Source organism: Amphiura filiformis, chromosome 9 (genome assembly GCF_039555335.1).
Source record: "Amphiura filiformis chromosome 9, Afil_fr2py, whole genome shotgun sequence".
NCBI lineage: Eukaryota > Metazoa > Echinodermata > Ophiuroidea > Amphilepidida > Amphiuridae > Amphiura > Amphiura filiformis.
In genome coordinates this window covers 69,110,206-69,130,470 of record NC_092636.1, presented here as the reverse complement: position 1 = coordinate 69,130,470, position 20,265 = coordinate 69,110,206, and the positions used below count along the sequence as shown (strand labels likewise).

Below are 20,265 nucleotides of genomic sequence, written 5' to 3'. Positions count from 1 at the left end.
ACCCATACGCAGGGGGGGCGGGTGCAAAAAGTATTTGCAAAAGTATACCAAAAGTCCTAAAAAATAACAATTTTCGAGCATAGCAAGCAAAAAAATTTGGGTGAAAAAAGGCCCAAAATTCACAAAGGCATTATTCCGAAGTACACAATGAGTCCTCTTAGATGAGCCTTTTCCCTTCATGTAATGAACCACATTATTTTGCTATTATTATGTTTGTCTGTAACTTTGCAATTGTTAGCTGACCTGTAAGAGAAAGCATTAAATGTCTGGTAATCTGGACATAAAATGTTTCATGTGGGAAAATGTTTGGTCTATTTGGTTATACATTTATGAACATGAATTGTAGTATGGTGAACTTGTATCAGTCAAGCTTAACATGTATTCTGTATTGGAATTGTAAATTGAATGATGCCAGGTGTTTTATTCCGATTTCCCCAACATATTTGAGCAACTTGTCTACAGGCCCAAACAAAATTATGAAATAAATTTATACAAGGCGGTTCTCGAACAATGAGTCTCTCCTGCTTCCTCAACTGCCCGCTTATGCGATGAACGTTGGCAACACTAGTGTTATATTGGTAGTATAGAAAAGGCTGGGTTTATTGAAAATCTTACATTACCATTGACCGAATTTGATCCAAGTAGTCACCCCAAAAAAAGTATATGTGGAAATAATTTGAAAATAAAATGGGGAAAAAAATTGTGAAAACAAAAATATTGAACAAATTGGCCTACCCCTAACCCTTCTACCTGTAATTTTATAAAAAATGGTGGGAAAAGTTAGCACGAAACCTACAAAACACATGTCATTTTGTCACATGGGCTATTCCATTTAAAATTCACATTTCCTGTGGAACATTTCACTGTCATATGAATTCCAGGTGCACCTTATGACGTTATGTTCAATCCTGCTGAACATTTATGCCAAATTTATGTTATTAAAATTTCCGTTGAAAATTGGTTAAATTGATCAATTTGGCCTTATTGAAGCTTTTGATTAAACTTCTAATTAAATTTTAAAACTTGGAGCTTTAATTAAATTTTGTTGTTTTTATCCAATTTTGTTGCAGATTACCAGATGAATAAAATAAACCGTAGCAAAAACATTACAATTACTCATTGCACCTGCACCGAGTTGTATTTGTACAGGAAATGTTTAGCCTACATGTACAAAAGGTTGTTTTGTTTTTTGCATTGGAAAATTCTGAATCTCATCATCCCATTAGTGCTCCTCATCTGTCAGATCAGCAACACTATAGGATCCCTTAGGGTTTGTCCTACCACACATATCAATTTCATAGCCAAGTTCACACAGTCAGATAATTCTCGAGAATTGGCATCTTGAGAATTGTCAATCCCCAACTGCGTGTTCACATAACTCCATTTGAAGACTGAAATCCTTGAGTTTTGCGATGCCTAATCTCCTGATGAGATCAGCTTTGGAATTACAACCAGAAGCTTAATTGACCTTATCTAGTGTGTGCCAACCCCCTCCCCCCCCCCCACGATTTGAACCATATTAAATATAATTAAACCAAAGTCATAGGTCAGCACTTGAGCAGGCCCGTAGCCAGGGGGTGCGGGGGTGATGACCCCCCAACAAAAACTACCAAAGGCCCCAAAAGTCCCCTTTTTTGACCAAAAAAGTCCCAATTTGCAGTGTAGAGGTTTTTTATGCCATTTTGGTCCAAAAATGTCCAAATCTGCCACCAGTCCAAAAAGGTCCAAATTTTTGAAAAAAAAATCCACTTTTTCAAAATCAGCGCCCCCCCAAAATAAAATCAGCGCCCCCCCAAAATAAATCCTGGCTACGGGCCTGCACTTCAGAATCACAAAATGACTAGTTCACATGGCACTGTTGGCAGTAGCACTCAAGGACCATATGACGATCACTGGGAGAAATGGCAAAATCCCCTAAATTTCCTGGGGATATATTGGTTGATGAATTAAGGGACAATCTTAGGGATTGGAATATCCTCAACACAGTTCACACGGTTGATTTCCCCAAGTTTTTGCATGAGAACTGAAAAACCCTCCATGTGGACATGCCTAATTTTTGTTAGGTGATCAGAAGTAACAAACTCTACCATCAAGATGATGCATGTGTATCATCTGGTATCATGTTGCACAATTGCTAGACAATTATCAAGTAAGAATGAAATCTGTCACAAATCCACAAAGCAGTTTACTGCAAATATATAGGCCTATAGGTATGGGTTCTTTTGGTGACAAACAAGGGTGTAGCAAGTGGGTGGATAGGGTCGACAAAGTCCATGGGCCCGAGGGTTCAGGGCCCTGATCAAAAGCGAAAATGAAGTGGGTTATAGGGATAGGGCTGATAGGAGATGTTAGAAGGGTCCCGCACTGCTCCTTGTCCAATGGGCCCCGAGGCTCTTGCTATGCCTCTGGTGACAAAATTCTCAGAATCCAAGTTCAGTGAAAGTGGGTCCTCCAAAATGGGTCTTTGATAGATATCCTCAACAAATGTGGTAGAAAACATGCCTTTATTGGATTGTGTAAAGAGAGTCTCCTCTTTAATATCAAAAATATGAAATTTCTTCAACATATTAAAGATACAATCGTGTTCTATCTTTACAATACAAAGAAATATCATGGCCATCCATTTTCTCTGCACTTTTGCTCAATGTTAAACTATAGATTTTAAATCTATGGTTAAACTAACATTTTAACCATTTTTTAAGTTGAAAAAGACCACATGGTCGTATATCTTAATTTAGCCGGAACTCTTGCATAGTCATGTGAGCTCATGTGCTGCTTTAAAACATATGACCATCATGCTGATTGCTGCATGTATTCAAGTTGGTTGCTGCACATGACTGCACACAATAGTAAAAGCTAGTAAATAAAGTAAAAAATGGAAGGATTGAAACTACATTACTAATACTACACTACGTCCAGTCCAATATTTTTAGAACTTGTAGCTCGATCAATAAATTTTGTATTGGGTGAAAAACCATCTAATTTTATAATTATTATGTTTTCAGAATCTTATCTTTGTCAAAAATGTGGTTTTTGGTCCAAAATGTGATACTTTTGGTCAAAAATGAGTTTTGGTCAAAAAATTATTGAAAAAAAAAATGTTATGGAAAAATTTACGCCTATCCAACACAGTCCAGGTGTTGAGTGTAAGCGTTCATTATAATTATATTTATATGTAACTCTGTACTGTACAACATATAGGAAGGAAGATTCTGAGAACATAAATAATGAAATTAATGGTGCAGAAATGATGCTTATAACTAATCTTATACAATATACTCAGCTTGGAGGATGCCCACTTTTTTATGTGCTCATGTTTTTTACCCATATAGGTCAGCACATTGTATTAGCTGATATTAGATTGGTGAAGCTCACACTATTTTACATTTATGAAATTTTAATGAATAGTGTGATCCTTCTTTCTTCATGGTCTGATAACAAACTATGTGTTGTGATGAATGCTTCAATAACTTGTCTCACCATCACTTGGATCCACAACATGCTCATCTAATCAAGACACAGTTCTTTAACCCCAATAAATTTGTATATTCATTGATGACCTCTGAAAATCTGGGTACAAAAACTCATACTCTGCAACTTGAGGTCAAATTTTGCACTATGATTGTTTAATTGAGGTTATTGAACTATGCCATTGGAATGAGGCCATTGTGATCCATAGTTCATGGGACATAAATCATTACCTACTGGTTGATATTAATAATATTTTAGTTTCAAATATTTATTGTATACATACATTTTTAATGGCTTGGATTTAATTCATCAGGGACAACGTCACAGTAAATGAGGTAATTGTTCAGTGTATAAAAACATGTTCAAAACTTCGATAAATATTAAAAACTAGCAAAAACAGGTTTTTGTCAGTATTGCCACTTTACTGCTGGAAAAAATTGAACACTGTTGAAAGGGTTATAAAGGGCTGGAAATGCAGAATGTTTTAAAACATTTTTAACATATTATATGTTTGGTTTTGATAAAAACGTTTTATTAACATTAAATGTTGGGTTTTATAAAGATCATGAAAACATTTTGTATGAAAACACACTGCAACAATAATTTCAAGTGTTGTCAAAATATTATTGTAAAATGATATTTGCCAAATAATTTCAACATTATGTTAAAAAAATTTACCGTAAGTTTTCAAAAAAATATTTTTGAATGTTATAAACATTTTATACCCTTTTTATACCCTTTATACAATCCAACATTTAAACATTTTCTGACAACTATTTATCAGGCCCGGCGCAAAGGATTTATAAGTGGTGCGGCGCTAGAAATATAATATCCCATTCGAGCGTAGCGAGCGATGCGAGCGGAGCGTCTAACGGCGTAGGGTGCAGGGGCCCGCTTTAGGGCCCCTTGAAAATTTTTGCTTCTGGATGCGCTTAGAGGCCATTTCCTGTTGTTTTTTAAACACTAATTGCGGATATTCTAGGCTTCCGAATCACAAAAAAAAAAAAAAAAATCACTCTATTATAATTTCCCCAATTTGCAATGGTAAATATGCAGATTAAGAACTTCACATTATAAAACCGGGGGGGGGTGCCGCTGAGAATTTGAAAGTAGACCCATCAATATATACAAGGTGTCAAGGGCGGATCCAGGACTGCTCCCCCCGGAGTGCGTTAAAATAAAATATCGTAAATGTAAAAAAAAATGTGCGCGAGGCGAGCATCGTGTCGCAGGGGGGGCGGGGGATGTGTCTGAGGGAGGATGTGCCCCCCTCAGAAGTAAGAAACTTTTGCAAAATGAAGACCTAATTGAAGCGATTTGGTGGACCATTTTGTCTTTATTAGTGTGTAAAAATTATGTTAGTTTGAAAAAGCCGAAAATTTGTGAAATGACATGGCATGAAGCCTTTCGTGGACAAGTTTTCCCTATTGTTGTAGGCCTATGTTTAAACATAAATGGGCAAATATTGAATGGCCACTTGTTTATGCACTACGCAGGGGGTGTCTGAGGAAATTTTGCAAAATGAAGACCTACTTGAAGCGATTTGGTGAACCATTTTGGCACTATTAGTGTGTACAATTTTAGTTGGAAAAAACTGAAAATTTGTGAAATCACGGGCCATGAAGCCTTTCGTTTCCCTATTGTTGTAGGCCTATAAATTGTTTTAAATATAAATTGGCAACTGTTGAAAGCAGAAGCGAAAATCCACTACGCAAGGGGGTGCCTGAGGGGGGTATTCCCCCTGAGAAGTTGGAACATTTTGCAAAATGAAGACCTAATTGAAGCGATTTGGTGGACCATTTTGGCACTATTAGTGTGTAAAATTTTAGTTAGAACATGTTGAAAAAGCCGAAAATATTTGTGAATGACGGCCCGTCCATGAAGCCTTTCGTGAACAAGTTTTCCCTTTTATTGTCGTCTAGTCACTTTGGTGACAAAATGGGCCCATTCGGGCATATCGGTAGACCCATGAGTAATTTGCACATGCTTTTGGTATCGAGGACCCACCTTCAAGCAATGCCTAAAATAATTGCAGCCCTATATTATACGGCCTACCTACTTCCTATCGACCCGACTGTGCGTTTTTTTAAGCATGGACCTACTCAATTACGTGCAATTTAACTTTTCTCTCCTCCTTTTTCTTTTTCTCCTTTTTTTTTTATAGCTTTCCCCCCTTTCTCTTCTCTCATTTCCTCTTTTTTTTGTGGGAGGAGGGCCCGCCCCCCCTAAACCACGCCTGCTGTAAAGTTATGACCAATCGGAGGTCCAGTGTGTTGGAAGGGCAGCGCCCCTTGCATAGGAAATTTTGCATTTCTGAACTCAATTAGCCCGATTTGGTGCATACTTTTTCCTTTCGTTCTTTCTTTCTTTCTCTCTTTCTTTCTTTCTTCCTTTTCTCTCTCTCTCTCTCTCTCTTTTTTTTTTTGCTTTGCTCAAACTGGTGCGGCGATCGCCTGACCTGTCGCATAGGTTGCGCCGGCCCTGTTTATAAGCTTTTGCGAATAATGTCAAAAAAGATTTGTGTTTGCTGGGATGCTTCCAGGCCCTTTGGTTGAAGCTTTCTTGTAAAGACGTTCCTAACACAGTTATCAATTAATTCTATATATAATTGTTTTTTTGTTTTATATAGCACTGAACACCAATAATCAGATGGTGAAGAAGCAAGTATTTGAGCTGTTATCAGCATTATGTGTATACAACTATGATGGATATATATTGGCTATTGATGCATTGGAAGACTACAAGGTAAGATTTATTTATACCAACTTATTAGGTTGGCCACCCACTTTTGCACAGTATATTTTGTAGGGCCTGATGAGAGTACATCAGACATGTTGAATTGCATTCTGAATACAAAGAATGTCCTTCTGATATCAAATAATTTTGACTTTTCGTATTAAAGATACACATTTTTTTTTTCCAAAAAGACCTAGAAAATTTAGGTCTTTTTGGGAATAAAATATTTATCTGCAATATGAAAAGTTTAAATTTCCAAATAATCATTCATTCTTGCAAAAAGCGACCCATTAGACCGGCACATTTTTGTAAACCTTATATATGTCCGTACACCCCCCCGGTTAAGAAATATATACATTTTGTAAACTGCTATCTTCAGTAGATAGCATGTGAAGTGACCAATCCAAACAGTGACTATAACAAGTATGCATGCTAATATTCAATTTCTTGAAAGCACAATGCTCCAAAATAATAAAATAATTTACATGTGGATTTGTTAGAGAGAATAAAGTGTGTTACTTTCCACAAACCTACTGTGAACGTGTGGGGAATTATTAATAACAAACTTGATGAGTACATGTCAGATGGTTTGAAGTGATATAATCATCAAGCTGAAAAAGGCATACAGCATGGGTCAATCAACAATATATAAAAACATCTATAGTATGGCGGAAATTAATATGAAAGGTGTGACCATGCAAGCCCTAGATAAGCCTATTAATGTCAGTACTAGATATTGCAAACTGTTATATATTTGGCTGTCCATGTGATGCATTGCAATTGATTTGAATCTAGATTAAACTTAAGCTCAGTAATGGATTCAAAATGTTGCATACAAGTATGAAGCAAGTAGCATAACTCTAACTAGGGTTTTTTGCTATCGGAAGGTAAGAAGAAAAGAAAAAGTAGAGAAGATGAACAAAGAAGTCACTTGCTACCCCCAGGATTCGAACCTTAGATCCCTCGGGTACCAACCACTGGATCAAGGACAGGGGTTTTGCTGGCCTGGCCAGCGATTCTGTGTATATATGTGAAGGGTGATTGCACCATGGCATCACATGGGATGTCATGCATGCGCAGTGGTTTACCTAGTTGGATTTGTGCATGTTTAGGTTAATCGAGTGCCAGGTAAAATCTTGATTTTCTCCTCCAATAATAATTATTGTATACAATGTAGACTGCCAGCTTAATTGTTTTAAGGTGGCACTGTTTATGACTTTAAAGCAGAAACTGAAAGACATATAACATCAAGTGCAATGTTTGAATTCCTTGACATGTCCCCTCCAAGAGCCACATTCTTAGCTGTCAAAGAGGCTAGGTTAATATCCATATCATACTGGCAGTCACAGCAAATGACACAATCACTAGCCATGTGCATAGTGATTGTACAATGCTACCAACATTTGTAGTAGTGGCTAGTGATGTTGCTAAAAGGTTTAAAATGTTTGGAATTTGATGCTATTGCATGATAGCAACTTTGGCAATTGCTTTTCCGATAAAGCGACAGATATACGTCATGAAAAAATACTACATTCATTACAAATGTTTGGTATTACTTATGTCCATAAAGTAAATTTAGAGATCTGTCGTGGAACAAAAATAAATTGTCTGAAAATGGTTGATACAGCAAGATTGGGCTACTCCATTTGTAATCTACACCCACTGTGGAAGATTTACCTATTAAAGTCTTTCACAGAGGGAGTGTCGGTTTCAAATAGAACAGACTATTGGGTAACTTCCATTTGAAATACTCATACCAGACTTTGTGGAAGATATAGGTAAAGGTATATACAGGGGGAGTGTGCATTTCAAAATGACCAATTACATTTGAAAATGTACTCCCCCTGTGGAAGATATTTTCAAAATCTTCCACAGGGGTAGTGTGGATTTTATCTGGAATAGCCCAAATGAAGAAAACTGAAAGGTTACATCCATCTTTGGGATTGTGTCTTATTTGATATGCATGGAATACCTTGTGCATGGGCATAAAGAATTACCAAGTGTTTTATTTTTGTTAAATTTTTATAAGGGTTACTAAATATTTGAATATTTGAAAAGTGCAAACAATTGCAGTCATGATGTGGACTTGTGTGTTTGGGAGTGATGGATCTTGGAATGCCCCTTTAATTTTTCTGGGTTTTTCTCTGTTCAAGAATCAAATTTGTAAAGATTCTTCCCCCATTATGTCATACTTTTGGATGTGATCAAGTTGATGTGTATCAGAGAGTATGATGTGGACCAAGTCTCAGTATTATCAATATAGACAGTTATAATTATAGGTTTGATTAGTACAATTAGTATACCATGGTTGGTGTATATGTATGACTATGAAAGATTGCTTAAATGAGTCAAGGAAATTGTGGACTCATTCTCGCAAATGTCACCGTAGATTTGTGTCAAGTGCAAACTTGATGATATCTATATACAGAACAATGATCGCTATATCGTAGCAAATGAATTAACCGATGGATACTGAACAGGTCCTTCCGGTCACTTGAATGATAAATATATTTCCTGTAATTTGATGTTGATTTTTTAATTGTTTGTTTGGTTTTCAATCAGTAAGATCCAATAGACATTGAAAAAAATTAGGATATTAAAATGTCATGGCTTGAGTCTTGGAAAGGGCATCTGAATTCAATCATTTTCTTTATCCAAAAGTCCCCTAAATACAAATTTCATTCTGGAGACCAGGCCCATAACCAGGATTTTTTTTTGGGGGGGGGCTGATTTTGAAAAAGTGGACCTTTTTCCAAATTTGGACCTTTTGGACTAAGGAGAAATTTTGAAAAAGTGGACTTTCTTTTCTCCAAAATTTGGATCTTTTTTTTTCCGCTCGCTACGGTCACAAATGGGACTTTTTGGGTCAAAAAAGGGGACTTTTGGGGCATTTTGGGATTTGGGGGAGGGGGTGTCCACTCCAGCCCCCCTGTTTATGGGCCTGCTGGAGACTAAGTTGTTGCACATTTGTATTTAAGCCCTATGTGCATTAAGTTTCTAAAAAGAAGGTGGCGATATATTTGTACCGAGATAGCGTTTTCCAAAATGCAATTTGGTTGAAATGTGTTAACTTTTGACCCATTAAATAAATGATGTAGGGTCAGGCCTGATATATTACCCCATGTGATGGCCATGCATGTATACACATGCAGGTATGCCAAGATGATATACTACCTTTCCCAAATTCCCACTCTACAACACATGATTCTGTAACATTATCTAGTGGCTTCTGAAAGTTCATTTTATGCCAAGAACATAATACCATTCCCAAATTCCCACTCTACAACACATCTAGGGTTCAGAACCAGAAAGCCGCAACTCACTGTGACCAGCTCTCACAAAATGAGCATAAAGTTTATGGGTGCTTGGGTGTGGCGGGGGGTGTTGGTGCTTGGGTGAGTGGGGGGTGACCGCACCTCCCCAAATTTGCAAAAGTATACAAAAAATCCCAAAATGTAAGTATTTTCGGCGTGGCAGTCAAAAAATCAGGTTTTTACAGTTTTTGGTCAAAAAGGTCAAAATTTGGGGAAAAAAGCCCACTTTTCACAAAATTGCACCCTCTTTGGAAAAAAAAGTCCACTTTTTCAAAATCAGCACCCCCCAAAAAAAATCCTGCGTACGGGCCTGTTGACTTGTATCTTCTAAAGTGCCCTGGCGACTTTATCCTCATTTTGTGGGAGCAGGTGATTGTGAGTTAAGGTTTTCTGTAACATTATCCAGTTCATTTTATGCCAGGAAGATAATACCATTCCCAAATTCCCAATCTACAACACATGATTCTATAACATAAGCCATTTTCTGAAAGTTCATGTATTTGTTCCGTTCACTAGATAAGAGGTTAGCACGCAACAAACACAAGTGACATAATGGTTAACCTGCGGTTAGTTGTTATTGTTTGAAAAGAAATGAATATGATAAATGTGTCTATTTATATAATTTTATTGTGATTTTATTGCGATAATTGTGAGTGTCTGTACATTATAGTCATCATTAAAGGTGCACAAAGAGGCAGACATTTCATGTCCTTGCATTTTATTCATCCAAATTAACATATAAATATTCTAGTAATGAAAAAGTTTTATTAATGATTAAATGAAATTTCTTGATTGATTAATAATTAAAGGGCAGTTTATTTGCTCGAAACATCGGTTGTATTTTTGTTAACTCTTCTATCCCTGTTGTTTTGGATTTTACTAGTGCAGTAACAGTGTACACTGTTCAGGTTTACATACTGCATTAGTTTTTATCTTGTCTTTGTCTTTGTTCCACACACCAAGTTGGTATACCTGGCTCGAATCTTTCTAATAATTAAAGGCCCATTCAGTGATCCCAGCGAAAGTGTATGAAAATTAAAATTGTGTATTAATTGCTTAAAAGTGAAGGACAAGTCAATAAAATGGTCATTAGGTTGGTTTTTTTATCTAAAAATTGGCAAAACACAAGGAAAACAGCAGTATTGCCAAAGTTGAAGCTCCATTCAAATACATGTAAATAATTTTACTTGAGTAGAGAAATTACATTTTCGTATAAAATGTCCTATATTTTGTTTTTTGGCTTTCGCCTTAACCACTAGTAGGAAATGTTAGCACATCTATGTTACTATTAGTATTAAACAAAGGTGCAAAAACCAAATTTTAATGTTTTTTATGATTTTCTGAAAGAGCAAATTGCTGAATGGCCCTTTAATTGATCAATTGATGATTGATTGATTATGTTGATTGAATGATTCATTAATTGATCGAATGATTGATTGATTGATTGATTGCTTACTTACTTGCTTGGTTTATGACTTGATCAATTGATTGATTGCTTGCTTGCTTGCTTGATCAATAACAATTGATTGTTTATAGAGCTTCACGGCACAATGTGGACAAACATGGAAAAATGCAGGAGACCCTTCAAATGTATATAATTTAGTGAAAAAAAAAGGATTGAGAACTTTGGTATTTATAGCTTGTATTACTATTATATTCATGCTGATTTATACATTGTGTTTATGTTGAGTGTTGGTATTAATTTGAGTGTGATCCCAACATGGTTTATCAAGACTATTTTGATATGAACATTCATACTTATGATTTTTTTTCTCTTATTTTAAATTGTTTACAGACCACCAGAAGTCAGAGATACAGATTTAGTCTGATCATCAATGAACTCAATAAGGCTGAGACAACGCCTTACAAGACATCACTCATGGGCTTCATCAATGCTATCTTGATTTCTACGCCTGATTTTGAGACACGCATTCACATGAGGAATGAGTTCATTGGGCTTCAACTTTTAGATATTCTGAGTTCTTTGAGGTAGGTATATTTGTGATATTATGTATTAAAGCAATCAGATGCACCACCAAATGTGGAGGAGAGGTGGAATAATTTGCCCCACCCCTTGTTTCCCCTGTAGACTTTAACATTATTTACGATTTTTGAATATAGTCAATTCACTGAGGATGTCCTCAGTTGTTGTGTCCACATTTTCCTGTTTGTTTACCTTGTGTGTCCTCAGTTGAATGGATGTACAAATGCACATGCATGCATGTGCACAGTGTTCGAAATATGCCTCAAAAAGTTACAGGCCAGCCGGGCTTGACCTTAAAAAGTTACCGGCCAGCCGGGCCGGCAACTAGATGCCAGTCAGAAAAGTTACCGGCCAGGCAAAAAAGTTACAGGCCAATGGCCGGCTGACCGGCCCTATTTCGAACGCTGCATGTGCACCCTGAGCACCCAGCCACAACAACACATACACACCCACATACATCCGAATTCATTTATGATGGGATAGTCAAACTTGAAAGTAGCAGAGACCTTTGGGTTTGTTCAAATCAACTGATGGAGAATCACTTTATTGGGTTGTTGGGCATTCAGGTTAATGAGAACTTGAATGAACAAATAAACTGCTATCTATTTGTTTACAATGTTATACACACGTTTTGTGTACTGTGTGACTGATACACAATTTTTGTGAAGTTATGCTAGCATAGATTGGGAATTTATCAACTTGGCAATAACAAATATAGTTATCCCAAATGACCCAAATCAAATGTTCACAGTTGAAATTTTGCCACATTTTTGAGGGACAATAAAGGTATCTCAGAAATCTCAGCAAAATGCAGTATGTAAACTAGACCATTTCAGCAGCTGATTGGAAATCTTTGGACATTAAATTCAGAAAGATGTGTGCAGAAAAAAAAAAAGTACCACAAGTGGTGGTGCTACCGGGGGGAGGGGGGCAAGGGGCAATATATTTCTTATGCCCTCCCTACTTTAGAGGTAAAAACCCCAAAATTACACAAATTAGTGCCCGCTGCATAATTACAAATTACAAAGGTATTTCATTGCATGAAAGATCATAAAAGCAAAAAAAAAAAATTAAAATCGCATTTTGCATTTGAAATCTTTCATTTTACGATAATGCATCATCATCATTATCACATCCATCAATATCAAGATATTAACCCCCGGACACTACTGGTCATCTAACAGCATTTCTGATTGGTTGATAACTTGAAATGCTCAATTCAATTGCCAATTATGATTGGGCTTTAAACTATTTATGGTCAAACTTGCATTTACAGATGATCTTATTAATACCCTCCTCGTCGGTTCAATATAGAACACAATATTCATTTTGGCCAATCGGCAGGTAGTTCTCATGGGGTTAATATTTCATTGATAGAAATCTATCATTCTAACATACTCATAGCATGTTTATAATTATGAATGTTTCACCATGATGAATACATTTGATATGCCTACATCTGTGCATCATTACAATATTTTGTATATCATCTTCTTTCTTAACCATTTAGAGCTGGCATGAAAATAGTAAACAAGTGGCTAAATTTAGAGGTGTAGGTATAATCAAGGAAAACCACAACAGGACTCATTGGATACTTGTAGGTGTGTGCCATTAATGCTTCCTCTCGTTAATAATATGCATTTGAAAAGTATCTAAATAAAATATAGGTCCTACCTCCAACTGTCCCTGTTTGAAAAAGAATAAAAAAGGATAGCCCTACTATCGCAGATCCTGGAACATAAAAAGCAATATTGTAACATATGCGAAGCAGGGCGGCCTCATTTTCTTTTTCAAAATTCTGATTTTCTCACAATTGTAATGGACTTTAATGATTTTTTAATCATCAAAATATTAGTTTAAATGGTGTATAGTTTGATCAGCTCGTAATCAGCGGGAATTGTTAGGCTTTTACCACTATCCCGAAAAGTAGACCCACGTTAAAGAGTGATATACAATGTTATTGACTTATCTGGTCTATATTTTGCATGTTAAAGAAAGTAAATAAAGTATAGGTTTTGAATTAATAATTCATGATGCTTCTGTCGAGATGTCACAAGACAACTCTCAAAATAAAATATGTTGATATTAATCCGCGATGCCGATTATGAGCTGATCAAACTTCATTATGACTGAAATATTGTGTGCATGAATCTATGGGATTATGTTAATGGCACATTGAATCGATGCATGACCTCATAATTGATCGACACATGCATTGACGATTTAGGCGCTGGAATTAAGTCATGATATTCTTTCATTTTACCTCACTGTTCGGCTCAAAATTAAAAGGCCACATACTTGACACCGAAAACTAACATTTGTGGAAAGAACATAATCTATGTTGATGGGAATGTTACAATATTGCTTTAAGGAAGGATGCTGGAGGGAATCTTGATTGGTATGGGAAATTATTATGACCCACTTTTCACCATATACCCTAACATAAGGGCATTGTCAATGGCACACTCCTACACATTCCCACAGTCTTGGTTGTGGTTTTCCAGGAACCTATTTGTTGTAGTGATCTCTCTTGTTTGAGGTTCCATGATTTTGTGTCAGTGTGCAGTGTTAAATGTGGTTACTGACGTCACAGATCTTGGGATTCCAGGATCCTGTGGTGAGATTCCATGATTTTTGTGTGCAGTGTTAAAATGTGAAAAAAAAATAGTATGGGTGTGGGTGGGGTATAGGCCTACACTAGACATGAAGCTTGAACTGTGTATATGTGCAGTCAGTTCTAAACAAGGGGGAAGGTCCATCTGGAGTATTTAATAATGTTTGACAGCTGAGCTTCAACACCCTTATTCAGGGATGTGAGAGTTCCTTTTTCAGCTGATTTCCTTTTTTCTTTGCCATAAATTTCAGTCCATATTTGGTACTTTTACACAGTTTTCAGCTTACTTTCCTCTTTTTTGTTTGTCATGTGACCTCTCCAAACCACTGTTTAGTAAATTTTACGAAAGAAAACAGCTAACAGGAATATTATTTTTGCTGTTTGGGACAATTTTTCAAAACTTTCTGTGAAAAATCCTCCAGACCCATTTGGGTGGCAAAGGTTCTCAGGCATCTGTAAACTATGACTAATATCAACCCGGGATGCAAAAACAACCCAATGCCCTATAGATAGAGGTCCCCCTGACACAAACAATTGGAAAATGACCATGGTGTAAACATAGGCTCAATGAAGAAAGTCTGCGGTTTGAATACAAAGCTCATGAACTTTGATATCTGTGTAGAAATCCATGTGTGATTGACAGTGATTACTTGTATAGGTTTTGGTGGGGTGTATTTGGGTGACTTTGTGTATGTGACTGTGACATTATTTTAAATGACGTCATTTCTCACATCCATCTGTGGTTTGTATTTGTCTGAGCGCACTCAATGATGTCATTTCTCACATCCATCTGTGGTTTGTATTTGTCTGAGCACTCTCAATGATGTCATTCAGTAAACTAACCTTAACCCAGATTTACAACAAAAGCAAAGATTCTTAACTTGTGAAAATTGGTTCTTCCATTTTGCTGAATATATTCCAAGCATCATTATTTACATTTGGTGTAATTGTGGCACTTTCACATAATATACAAAATGTACCGAGGACATGGTGGCTCAGTGGTATAAAGCGCTATATAAATATCTACATTTATTTATTTATTTTTACCTATAAAGGAGGTCGAATCATGAATGCATGAAAGTGTTGGACAAACATTACTTAATGTTGAGTAATACATATATCAAAAGTCTGAATTATTAAGCAAACAGTAACCCAATAATAGGTTAAATGTTGCAGAATGTATTTTGTACACAAAATGAGTTGGGAAATTTGAAACAGAAATTAGAAAAGAAGAATGTTACGATATCTTTCTCATAAATAGATAGAATGAAGTAAACTGCTATCACAAGTACCATATTTTATTGACTTGTTTCTTTCCAATTTATCATAAGGTGTATATACTGATACTACCAAACTACAGAGCCCAAGCTACCTGCCGCTGCCAGTAAATTTATAAAGACATTATGGTTGTCATTCCATTAGACACAATTAACTTAAAATCAGGCTTTTTCTTTGTATGCCATTAACGTAATTAGCTTTGATGTAATTACTGGAATAAATCTGTGAATTGACTGCACAGGGGCAAGGTGGCATTGGCATCTACAATGTATATGCATTTATAAGAGCTATTTGAGCATTTGAAGCTACACAGCTTTTTGCAAATGTTTATTTGGACAAAACAACATTGGACCCATCGGGCATTGGACCAACTGTGTTTGGACAAAACAATTTTGAATATTATTATGTTTATATGAATCCAACTTTGTAAAAATGTTGGATTCAAAACATAGTTTTGATAAAATTGGATACTTTGCGCACAATATTTATTGGTCTCGCAATGAGTTTTAAAATATTGGACTGCAGGACTGGACTACGTCTGTCCAATATTTTAAAACTCATATGTTGACCAGTGAATAAATATAGGCTCAATCTATCCGATTTTATACCAAAATGTTATCCACTCATTTATTAGTGGTTTGCAAACAGCAAACTTTTCTCATTCTTGGTATTTTCAAAAGGTATGTTTTTGAATAATAAGATCTTTGAACAAGAAACAAACTGTGTTTCTGTGAGGATGTCAAAATATTGCTATATCATGTCTCTTTAACATTGTACTTCTTAAATGAACACCCTTAACTTAAGTGTCAAACCACGGCAGCTGAATGGAGTGTCCCATCATATATTGCAGAGTGTGTATCTGCTTGCTCCATAGCAAATGTGTACAAAAAATAAGTAAGAGCTGTTTAAATATGGAGTGCTATAATATGGATAATTTCACTGTACTTGCAGAGTTCATATTTTTTCAAACAAAAGTCTCAACGATTTTGTGTACACTTTCTATGGCTCGTGCAGTTGTCATGGTACTGCAAAGCATGATGGGATAGACCATTCAGCTGCTGTAGTCTCAAACACTAACATATCAGTTTAATGTGATTCTGTTTGTGATTGTTACTTTCTTCCTGTGTGATTACTAAAGATTTTTGCCCTCTACAAAAGGGTAAGTACAGGTTGTTGGTTGACATTGGTGTGGGGTGATTTGATGTGCTTACTTCTGTGCTAACTCATACCCAGGCAGCTGCAGAGTGTGATCAGTTTCCTCACCATGCTACCCAATCTTCCTATTTCTTATGCAAGCGTCAGTTTGAAGATTGAACCTTCCCTCCTCAAGCCTTCGACGCTACATCGGTGTAGATTCGACGCCAAAGCCGTGCTGGTATTGCCCTACATGTTTCTCATTGCCAGTTAAACACTTGTGTCAAAGTAATCAGTAATCCTATTGTTACTAAGAGTATAATAAGCTAGCAATTATGTCGGTTGTTATTGTACAGCTCTATTCTTTGTTTGATTTTATGAGACCATGTGTGGATTATAAAGCATTGTATTTTATGAAGTATCTATTGGGTATTAACAATGACGGGACATTCCTGAACCACCTTGACTTGATGACGTTTTAAAGTAGGCGTCCCATTATGACTATATGATATCTAGTCCCAGCAGCAAACAAAATGAGACACATGATGTAACACGACACCCCACACGTAGGCGTCGAATAGACGCTGATGTAGTGTCGAAGGCTTGAGTAGGGTAGGTTCAAGCTTCAAACCGACGCTTGCATTAAGATCATAGTTGGCTACTCTCCACCCTTCATCATTAAAGACCTTCCCCCTTTGACCTTTGACCCTTGACCCCCCGCTTGACCCTTCATTCTTCCTCATCACATTCCATGCATCTACCACCACCTCAAAGTTCATATGGACAGCAAATGTGTTTTGTTGCATGGTAATTTTAGGTATCACTGCAAAATAGGTCAAAAGTCAAGCAGATTCATTTGACATTGACCTGTTTTGATCACACAGTTTTTATTTGAATAAATTAACTTCTTAATTCTTTCCAGAAAATCAATTTGAGACCAGTGAATAAAAAATTGGTCATTGCTCTTGAATGAAATCTATTTGGAGCCCAAATTATCACCTTTGATTATTTAGTGATTCACAACTCAGATCTACAGAGAATAGCGTATTATAATATATATACAAAGAAAATATTTTGTGGTAATTATAAGTTCCACAAAGTTTTGACCAGTCTGTAGTCAGTCTTAGTTCCAAGAGGCTGAGCAGAACCCCGGTCATTGAGAATATTGTCCTGGATAGAGGGGAAAGAGCCGAGTCGGGAATGATCTGATATCCCAATTTAATCTGTTCAGCTGGTTATTGCCTACAAAATGTATGTATGGACTTCATTCATAGTTTAAGCTTATCAATTCGCAAAAAAACCTTGTTTTGTGTCAGTTTTCAAAATTTGAGTTGGTGGAGGACATCCAAATAGCTATTTTGTTTTTTATAATGCATGAAAAATCTATACCGTTCTTTGCTGTGTATTGGTTAATATGTAGTAAGCTAAGCATGCTAAAAATCAAAGGGAAAATTGTATAATGCTTACATGCTGAAAATAAATATCCTGTAATAAATTAGCAAACTTACAAATATGCTGTATTATAGTAATAGAAATTGGTTTGAATATTAATGCTCTGAACAGTGCACTATGAAAAAGAAGTGGCCCTTAATTGCTTTATAATGAATTCTACCACAATGCTGCCGAATGCATTCCGAATGCAACAGGAATGCATTCAAGTTTGGTAAGGGTATAGCCGCAGTCTGTGGCCCTCACGGACTTAGCGAGTGCGTAGCGCGAGACGTTCAATCGAGCGCGTCAGCACGTGACGCAACCTCTCTGGATAGTATACTAAATAGCAACAGAGCCCGAAAGTAGTGCTAGTAAGGGTAATGAAATAATGTAAGTCTTCTGCAGCCTTTTTATGCTATTGCTGACTAGAAGGTAATGCACTCATCATAAGGCGAATGCAAGTCATCTGTAGTGTTTTGCTATTGCTGACTGGAATTTCAAATTGCCTGGGATTGGTAGCCTAGCACCAGTATTTAGTAGTTAGAAAAAAGTAGATATCACAAATTTGCAATTTGATTGAGAACTGTAAATGTTGTTATATTAATGCAAAAGTACATTAACCCTCTCCATGCGGTTGACTGCTGACGACAAGTTTCTAATTTTCTTTAAAAATTTAAAAATGTCAGAATTATACAACTTCATGACCATATTTGGAATCAGCATGAAAAATGAATTCAAATGAAAACAAGCAAACCTAGTATTGGTTCAGTGGTTTCTGAGATTTTGATTAAATATCTTAAAATTTGTTTTAAAAAGTTTTTATGTTTAAGTCTATGGCAAGCATGCACAGCATTAAGATGACTCGCAGGAGGAACAACATTTTAAAGACCATATTTGTGGAATCTTTGTTTTTGTTGAAAATTTTCCTTGTTGATTCATAATTTCAATTGCATAATTTGAAAGATAATATGTATAAATGTTAATGCTATCATGATGTTCTTCAGAAATACTTTCTGTTTGGCAAGAAATGAAAAATAACAAATTTGGAAGCGTCCTTTCTATAGACATTTGTACATTAAAATGAACCCAAATACATGGCTGTGATAACATGTTATAAGGGAGGGTAGCTGGGCAGCAAAGAAAATAACAGTCAGTAATGCAATGGGATATTCCAATTGAAATCAATACACCCCTATGGAAAACATAACTTTCATCTTACACACAGGTAGTGTGTATTTCAAATGGGGTTACCTAAATGTGTGATTCCATTTGAAATATTCACCCCCTGTGTGGAAGATTAAGATTATGTCTTCCATAGGGATACATGGATTTCAACTGAAATAGCCCAATATACAAGTATTTTGGATTGGTTTATAAAGCATTTTGTATTCATTTCCTAGGCACCAGGAAGAGGATGATGATCTTGCCATTCAGTTAGACTGCTTTGATGAGCAGAAAGGAGCTGATGATGAGCTATTAATGGAGTTACACCCTGATAATGATGGTGTGGATCTAAACAGTCATATCGATGTCTTTCATGCAATATTTAAAAAGGTATGTAAATGGGTATAAATTTAAGGAAAATGGCATTATTGTTTAGGCCTGAAAGTTATTTATGTTACTTTTGTGGTATGAAACTCATGATTTCAATTGACAGGCTTTTGAGGGCGCCCAAATTTACGCGAAGATGCGAAAAAGTTCAAAACAGTGCAGAAAAGTGCAGAAATTGGTGCCGCCACTCTCAAAGTGATGCTTTTAGAATACTTGGTGATCCAAAGGCCCCAGGTTCAAATCTTGGATGGTCAGTGACTTTTTTTCACTGGCCAAGCGCGGATCCAGGGGGGGTGCTTTGGTGGCTGCAGCACCCGGGGTATGAATCGCAAAAAAAAAAAAAAAAAAAAAAAAAAGAGAGAAAAGAAAAAGAAAGAAAGAAAGAGAGAAAGAAAGAAAGGAAAAAGTATGCACCAAATCAGCATGAATTGAGTTCAGAAATGCAAAATTTCCTAGGCAGGGATGCAGCCCCTTCCAACACCCTGGACCCCCGTATTGGTCACTTACTTTACAGCAGGCGCGATTTGGGGGCGGGCCCTCTTCCCACAAAAAAGGAAATGAGAGAAGAGAAGAGAAAGGGGGAAAAGCTAAAAAAAAAGGAGAAAAAGAGAAGAGAAAATGGAGAAAAGGAGGAGAGAAAAGGTTAACTTGCACGTAATTGAGTTATAATTGAGGTTCATGCCTAAAAAACCGCAGAGTCGGGTCGATCGGAAGTAGGCCCTATAATATGGGCCAGCAATTTTTAGGCATTG

At 36.4% G+C, this 20,265-nt stretch overlaps 1 protein-coding gene across 4 annotated transcripts in view; it reads left to right on the top strand.

The window, feature by feature from the left end:
• The window catches only part of LOC140161388 (inverted formin-2-like), a 78,335-nt gene that overhangs the window by 17,505 nt on the left and 40,565 nt on the right, over positions 1-20,265 (top strand). For 2 of the 4 annotated variants that reach the window (XM_072184901.1, XM_072184898.1), the window contains 4 exons: positions 6,101-6,216; positions 11,317-11,510; positions 13,016-13,057; positions 19,363-19,516. In XM_072184901.1, the coding sequence (XP_072041002.1) occupies positions 6,101-6,216; positions 11,317-11,510; positions 13,016-13,057; positions 19,363-19,516 (506 nt within the window). Of the gene's footprint in view, positions 1-6,100; positions 6,217-11,316; positions 11,511-13,015; positions 13,058-16,535; positions 16,557-19,362; positions 19,517-20,265 lie in introns of all 4 variants that reach the window. The other 2 variants (XM_072184899.1, XM_072184900.1) reach the window with 2 other exon arrangements.